The sequence below is a fragment of the Camelina sativa genome, chromosome 7 (genome assembly GCF_030686135.1).
Source record: "Camelina sativa cultivar CO46 ecotype springtype chromosome 7, ASM3068613v1".
NCBI lineage: Eukaryota > Viridiplantae > Streptophyta > Magnoliopsida > Brassicales > Brassicaceae > Camelina > Camelina sativa.
Window position 1 is genome coordinate 19,155,160 of NC_141886.1, and position 8,503 is coordinate 19,163,662.

An 8,503-nucleotide genomic window follows, 5' to 3' on the forward strand; every position below is an offset into this window, starting at 1 on the left:
TTCTTGGCAGTGGCGGCGATGCTAGGACGAGATGAAGATCCGGTCGAAAGAATGAGCGGGAGAGTGAGTTTGGCCTCGACCAGTCGCAGGAGTTCGGTAGGAGCTTCCAAAAGCTTTAGAGATGTGTTTGTATCTCAGGGGGACGAGGTGTTTGGGAAGAGCGAACGACGTGAGGAAGATGACGTTGAACTCCGGTGGGCCGCGATTGAGCGATTGCCAACCTTTGATCGGCTACGTAAAGGCATGTTGCCACAAACGACGGTCAATGGTGAGATTGAGCTGGAGGATGTTGACCTCATGAGGCTCCAACCTAAGGAGAAGAAACAGCTTATGGAAATGATCTTGAGTGTTGTTGAAGAAGACAATGAAAAGTTTCTACGTGGAATGAGAGAAAGAACAGACAGGTACGTGTGATAACAAAAAAGTTAGACAAACCTTTTATTTATAATTGTTTGGCTGAAAAATTTGGATTTTCTTTTGTCGAAAACAGAGTTGGAATCCAGGTTCCGAAAATTGAAGTGAGGTATGAGAATCTTTCAGTGGAAGGAGATGTGTGTAGTGCTAGTAGAGCGCTTCCAACTCTCTTCAACGTCACCTTAAATACAATGGAGGTTCGATTTGTTTTATATCCATTGGGTTGTGTTGTTGAGAAAATAAGATCTAAGTTTCACAAATAAGATCTCTCAACTTCCGAGGTCCAAATTGAATTTTATGAAACTTATGATGTTATTTTCAAGCTCTTATTTATATAAAAAATGATGTTATTCCTTTAAAATTCTTTGGTTTCAATTTATGTATTTAGAGCATTATAGGATTCTTCCACTTCATTCCATCTAAAAAGAAGAAGATTCAGTTACTTAAAGACATCAATGGCATTATCAAACCATCAAGGTAACAAAACCAAAATGTGAATGTCTTTCTTTGCTATATTTGAGTTTGAGATACAGTAGTATTGTTGAACATTTCCAGGATGACCTTATTACTTGGTCCACCAAGTTCAGGGAAAACAACTTTGTTACAAGCTTTGGCTGGGAAGCTTGATGACACCCTCCAGGTTTTTACCTAGAACTCCTGGTTGAGATGAGAACCTTTCCAATTCTTTATTATCATCTAACCCGTAAATGGCAAACAGATGTCCGGGAGGATAACTTATTGCGGTCATGAGTTCCACGAGTTTGTTCCTCAAAAGACGTGTGCCTACATTAGTCAACATGACCTTCACTTTGGGGAAATGACGGTGAGAGAGACACTGGACTTTTCGGGACGATGTTTAGGTGTTGGGACACGGTACCAGTTGATTGCTGATCTCTCAAGGAGGGAGAGAGAAGAGGGAATAAAGCCAGACCCTAAAATTGATGCGTTTATGAAATCTATTGCGATATCAGGGCAAGAAACTACTTTGGTTACAGATTATGTACTTAAGGTACTTTACTTGTGCTTTCTCTAACAAAGTGAATGAAAAATATTTTGAGCTTATACCTGGTTTCACTTGACAGATACTTGGTCTAGACATATGTGCTGACATACTTGTCGGAGACGTAATGAGACGAGGTGTTTCTGGTGGACAGCGAAAGCGTCTAACAACAGGTAAAACTTTTATAATTACACACTCACTTTGATATATTATTCATTACAGTAACATTGTAGACGTGCTCATAAACTTGGATGACACTTAATCTTAATTGAGCAGGAGAGATGTTGGTAGGACCGGCAAAAGCTCTTTTCATGGATGAAATATCAACAGGGTTGGATAGTTCAACAACATTCCAAATCTGCAAGTTCATGAGGCAACTAGTTCATATCTCGGATATCACAATGATTATTTCACTTCTACAACCTGCACCAGAAACTTTTGAGCTTTTCGACGACATTATCTTACTCTCAAAGGGACAAATTGTCTACCAAGGCTCACGGGACAACGTTCTTGAGTTCTTTGAACACATGGGTTTCCAATGTCCTGAAAGGAAAGGGGTTGCAGATTTCTTGCAAGAAGTTACATCTAAGAAGGACCAAGAACAATATTGGAACAGGAAAGAACAACCTTACAGCTATGTCTCCGTGAGTGATTCCTCAAGCGGTTTTAACTCTGTTCACACCAGGCAACAACTCACTTCAGAGTTCAGGGTTCCCTATGATAAAGCTAAAACCCATTCTGCTGCTCTTGTCACACAAAAGTATGGTATATCAAAATGGGAGCTGTTCAAAGCATGCTTTGATAGAGAGTGGCTACTTATGAAACGCAACTTATTTGTATATGTCTTTAAGACTGTCCAGATAACCATCATGTCTTTGATTACCATGATGGTCTATCTCAGGACAGAAATGCATGTAGGCACGGTGCGAGATGGTCAAAAGTTTTACGGTGCTCTTTTTTTCAGCTTGGTCAATGTAATGTTTAATGGACTAGCTGAACTAGCATTTACTGTGATGAGGCTCCCAGTTTTCTACAAGCAGAGAGACTTCTTGTTCTATCCTCCATGGGCTTTCGCCTTGCCAGCTTGGCTTCTAAAGATTCCGTTATCTCTTATCGAATCAGGAATATGGATCGGTCTTACATATTATACCATTGGTTTTGCTCCTTCTGCTGCAAGGTATATTTATTAGATTTTGCTTCTAGTGCTCATGAAGATCACTAAAGAACTTTTCTTTATATGCTTCTTATTTTCATTTTCATGAACTAACCAAACTTGTGACATTAGGTTTTTCCGGCAGTTATTAGCATACTTCTGTGTGAACCAGATGGCCCTCTCTTTGTTTAGATTCCTTGGAGCCATTGGAAGAACAGAAGTAATCTCTAACTCAATCGGGACCTTCACATTACTAATTGTATTTACTCTTGGAGGCTTCATTATTGCTAAAGGTACTGACCCTATTATATATACTCGAAAGTTAAAATAAAATAAAATATTTGAAAACATACGTTGGAATTATTAAAGTTACATAACTTATGATGGAGCATATTTAAAATATGCTTGAGCTAATGAATCAAACTAGTCTCATTTCCTAATGAGGTACGTAATGTCTTTTAGTATCATTTTGCGGCAACTGTCTATGAGATTGTTAAGTGAAAACATTATTTATATATTTTGATTCACAGATGATATCCAGCCGTGGATGACTTGGGCCTATTACTTGTCCCCTGTGATGTATGGACAAACGGCTATTGTTATGAATGAGTTTCTCGATGAGCGATGGAGCAGTGTAAGATTTCATTAAATCCTTCTCTTGTTGACTACTCTTTCTCAATTGTGATGCTAAATCTGTTCTGTTACATGATGCAGCCCAACTATGATACGAGCATCAAAGCGAAAACAGTTGGAGAAGTCTTACTGAAGAGCCGGGGCTTCTTCACGGAGCCATATTGGTTTTGGATCAGTATTGTGGCGCTACTTGGGTTTTCTTTGTTGTTCAATCTCTTTTATATACTAGCCTTGATGTATTTGAACCGTAAGTGCTCTTACTTCTAGTTTCCCGGTTATTTTAGGCTTTGGAATAGAATCATTTATCTAGTTGACATGGTCTTGAAATAAAAATTTATTCAGCTCTTGGTAACTCCAAAGCTACAGTGGAGGAAGAAGTTAAAGACAAACAAAAAGGAACAGAAGGTGATCTTTGCCTTCTTTAATTTGAAGTTTCTTTTTTTCGATTATTCTGTCTGCTTCAAACTAGATTATGTTTCTTGTTTCTTCTGACTATACTGAGAAATTGCAGGTTCTGTAATGGAACTCAACAATAGTTCTTCAAGTCATGATCCAAAGAGAGGAATGGTTTTACCTTTCCAACCGCTTTCTCTAGCATTCAACAATGTGAACTACTACGTGGATATGCCTGCAGTAAGTAACTGTGTCTCATACTATTTAGACGTCACAAGTTACGTTACAAATGCGCCTTAAGTTTCATTGGTTGTTCCTTTAAAATTATTGCAGGAAATGAAGGCTCAAGGAGTTGAAAGCGATCGACTTCAATTCTTAAGAGACGTTGGTGGAGCTTTCAGGCCAGGCATATTGACAGCATTGGTAGGTGTAAGTGGTGCAGGTAATACAACGTTAATGGATGTCTTGGCTGGTAGGAAAACAGGTGGTTACATCGAAGGGAGTATTAGCATATCTGGTTACCCTAAGAACCAAGAAACATTTGCTCGAGTCAGCGGTTACTGTGAACAAAATGATATCCATTCTCCACATGTTACTGTTTATGAATCCCTCATCTATTCAGCTTGGCTTCGTCTTTCAGCCGATATAGATGCCAAAACACGAGAGGTAAGTATATTATTATGAAAAATCAGAATCACGTGCAAGACTTGATAAACAAGTAAACTCCTTTGCTTATCTATGTGATTGATAGATGTTTGTTGAGGAAGTGATGGAGCTGGTTGAGCTCAAACCCATTAGAAACTCAATAGTTGGCCTTCCTGGAGTTGATGGTCTTTCAACAGAACAGAGGAAAAGGCTTACTATTGCAGTTGAATTGGTAGCTAACCCGTCTATAATCTTCATGGATGAGCCAACTTCTGGCCTTGATGCAAGAGCTGCCGCCATTGTTATGCGTACTGTTAGGAATACCGTAGATACAGGGAGAACTGTTGTTTGTACAATTCACCAGCCTAGCATCGACATTTTTGAATCCTTCGATGAGGTTTGCCTCCAAAAAAATATTCCACTTTTTGTCCAAGAAACATAATAAATTTAACAAATCATCTTTGGTTAATGTAGCTTCTGTTGATGAAAAGAGGAGGCCAAGTTATATATGCTGGAAGTTTAGGGCATCAATCACAGAAACTTATTGAATACTTTGAGGTCAATCATCTTCTTCTTCTTCTTTTTTTTCACATCATGGAATTAATTAACTATATTGATAAACTTATTTGCAGGCTGTTGAAGGGGTTCCAAAGATCATAGACGGATCCAATCCTGCGACGTGGATGCTCGACGTTACTACTCCTTCATTGGAGTCACAAATGAGCTTGGACTTTTCTCAAATATTCGCCAACTCCTCTCTTTATCGGTATGTTTAAGAAAAATGCTACTGATAAACAAGAGAATTAATTATTACACTGTCTTTTTATATACGAACTCTTACGTTTACCTCAGGAGAAATCAAGAACTCATCAAAGAACTCAGTACACCGCCACCTGGATCAAAGGATCTCTACTTCCGAACCAAGTATGCGCAACCGTTTTCTACACAAGCCAAAGCTTGCTTCTGGAAACAGTACTGGTCCTACTGGAGACATCCTCAGTACAATGCCATCCGGTTTCTCATGACAGTAGTCATTGGTGTCTTGTTTGGTCTAATTTTCTGGCAAATAGGAACGAAAATGTAAGACTTCTTTTTTTCTTTCTTTTTCTCTATTACATTATTAAATCATCATTTTATCGAAACGTGACGTGTTCATCCAAAAAAAAAAAAAACAAAACCAAAACAGAGAGAACGAACAAGACCTGAATAATTTCTTTGGAGCCATGTACGCTGCTGTATTGTTTCTTGGTGCCACCAACGCTGCAACAGTTCAACCCGCAATTGCCATTGAGCGGACAGTTTTCTACCGTGAAAAAGCAGCTGGAATGTACTCCGCCATTCCTTATGCAATATCACAGGTTAAAATAATTCTAATACTTTTCTTAAATATAGTTTGACAACAATCAGAAATCAAACCAAAATGAATTTTAAAATGCTGCAGGTAGCAGTGGAAATCATGTACAACACGATACAAACTGGAGTGTACACGCTGATCCTTTACTCAATGATCGGATGCGATTGGACTGTGACCAAATTCTTGTGGTTCTACTACTATATGTTGACAAGCTTCATCTACTTTACGCTATACGGTATGATGCTTATGGCATTGACACCAAACTATCAGATTGCCGGAATCTGCATGTCCTTCTTCCTTAGTCTCTGGAATCTCTTCTCCGGTTTCCTCATCCCCAGATCGGTAAATTAAGCAACTTACATTTGATAATATATCAACAGATTTTTTAAGAGTTTAAAGTTTTTGTTTGGATTAAAATGTAGCAAATACCATTATGGTGGAGATGGTACTATTGGGCAACACCTGTGGCTTGGACATTGTACGGACTCATCACATCTCAAGTAGGAGACAAGGATTCTGTGGTGCACATCACTGGGATCGGAGACATAGATCTCAAAATATTGCTCAAAGAAGGATTCGGGTTCGAACATGACTTCTTACGAGTTGTTGCCGTAGTCCATATCGCATGGATTTTGCTCTTTTTCTTTGTTTTCGCCTATGGTATAAAGTTCCTCAACTTCCAAAGAAGATAAAGACCTTAACAGAATAGTGTTGGAAATTATGAACTTATTACAAAAGGAAAGTCTAGTATGGTGACGTAATAGCTAAGTCAATCTTGAATATAAACAATGTATTTAGCTGTTTGTTTCTTTATTTAGAGACAATGACAATTACACCTATTTTTCTAAAACTTGTTTCCATTCACACCCAAACATGGTGTACATTTAAAGGGGGGGGGGGGGGGGGGAATTTGCAAGTTTGACATAAAATCTAGACAACTTTGCCCGTGTCTCTATTTTAAAGATATTAGAAGCTACTTTTGTGGTAATTATTTGTGACTCTTAGATATTTACTATTCAGGAAGATCCAAAGGCTACAAAGAAGATGTAATTATAATGTAACTAAAAGAATTTTGTCTGTTTGTCCATATAATCTTAAAAGTGAATTTTTTTTTCTTATTGGATGATCTACTCCTCTCTCTTTTTCTCTCGTTCTTTTATTTTTATTATCATTTATTTAGTTATTATTAAATTTTGTATATTTTTTTGCAAAATATTATAATTATATTTTTTCTACATTTTAAGATGCACTTTGCTATACTTTAGATGAATAAGTTATATACTATCCAATTTTAGCTGAACATTTGTTTTTGATAAGTAGATGGTAAATTATGGATACTTACTTGATTACACTATTAAATTCATAATTTGAATATGTAATGTGGTTGGTTGGATGTGGTTTTGTGGATGTCTTCCGCATGTGAAGTAATATGAATGACTTATGGTTTAGGGTTTAAGTTTTAGGGTTTAAGGTTTAGGTATTAGGGCTTATGTGAATGATGTGTCTATGTTTTGGGTTCAGGATATAGGATTTAAGATTCATAGTGTAGAGTTTAGTAATACCCATCAATTCTGGTGTCCATGACAACGGATCCACATGGAAACATGTTTATTGATCGGGGTTATAGTGCAATTTTTTAGATAGAAAAGTATGTTTTGTGGATATTTTTTTGTGGATACCAATGTACACAGACCAAAGAACCATCATACAACAACCACACAATCAAATCCATAGACAACACGAGCTTGTTGCATCATGTTTTGTGTTGGAACAAAAACATATACACACAAAATGGTTGGGAAAAAAAAAGACAACACTGATTTATTTAAAACATTGGATATCAATCATGTGGATGAGTAGCTATGTGATGTAGTACTTTTTACTTCAATTAAATTATCAATCCACAATTTGCATTAATCAACTCACTAAAAATACACAAAGATGCTCAATTTAAACTTAAACAAGAATTAGTTTATTGTAACAATCTTAACTAAAAAACTGATTCAAAGAAAGAAAACAAAACAAATTCAAGCAATGCAAACTCAAAACAAACAAGGACACAACTAAGAACAGACTTTAAATCAAGATTAAATAATTGAACCTTGGGCAAGGTTAATGACTTGGGATTGGGAGATAGCTAATCAATCCTAGATGTCTAAGCAACAATCAAGAAAAATTCTATTGCTATGAACACTTATTCAAATCAATCCATTTCCATGATAGAGATCCTATGCTAATCAAGTGATAATCAACAATTTCCAAAGGTAATCACAAGGTAAGCATGCATTATAAACAAGTCTAAATACCACTAAGTACCTTAATCAATAATTTCCATTGGCTAGGAATGCAAAGCTCTTGAATAGTTTGGTTCAGGAATTTCATCAAACACCTTATGGGCATGGAATTCCTAATGTCTAGATTCAAGCATTATCAAGCCTATCTAGCATTATTAACACTAAACAAGATAGGAATCACATAAATAAACCCCTAGACATCAAAGATCAATCATCTATCTCCCTAATCTACCAAGCCCAAAGTTCTAAAGGATCTACTCACTCATAGTTATGATCACACAAAGCAATGGGTTTGATCTTTGGGAAATCATAACTAGAGATTTTAGATTAGAGAATATAAAAGAGGAACTTGATATTAAAAACTTAGAAGTACTCAATCATCCAACAAACCAAGAGTAAGAAAGTTTAAGAACCCTAAAAGCTGCTAAACAAGAGATAAACAAAAGCTAAGCAAAAGATCAGTCTCCCCTTAATAGGGTTAACATATTTATAGGAAAATAGAAGGGAACCCAAGTCAATCCAAAACAGGCCGGGTCAAACCCGGGTCAAAGCTAAAACAAGTGTGGACTAAGGCGGCTGCAGGATGGTCTTGGCCGATTGGTGAGGCCGCTTGGCTC

The 8,503-nt window shown here is 37.0% G+C and overlaps 1 protein-coding gene across 1 annotated transcript; it reads left to right on the plus strand.

Moving 5' to 3' along the window:
- LOC104701284 (ABC transporter G family member 39-like) lies at positions 1–6,373 on the plus strand. Its single transcript, XM_087458859.1, has 20 exons — positions 1–404; positions 491–611; positions 803–891; positions 970–1,054; positions 1,133–1,423; positions 1,497–1,587; positions 1,691–2,591; positions 2,700–2,860; positions 3,098–3,201; positions 3,282–3,447; positions 3,543–3,605; positions 3,712–3,833; positions 3,927–4,259; positions 4,345–4,635; positions 4,713–4,796; positions 4,871–5,004; positions 5,091–5,318; positions 5,425–5,596; positions 5,680–5,934; positions 6,015–6,373. The coding sequence occupies exons 1-20, from the start codon at positions 19–21 to the stop codon at positions 6,282–6,284; spliced, it is 4,347 nt and encodes a 1,448-aa protein (XP_087314985.1). The 5' UTR covers positions 1–18; the 3' UTR covers positions 6,285–6,373.
- The last annotated feature ends 2,130 nt before the right edge of the window (positions 6,374–8,503 follow it).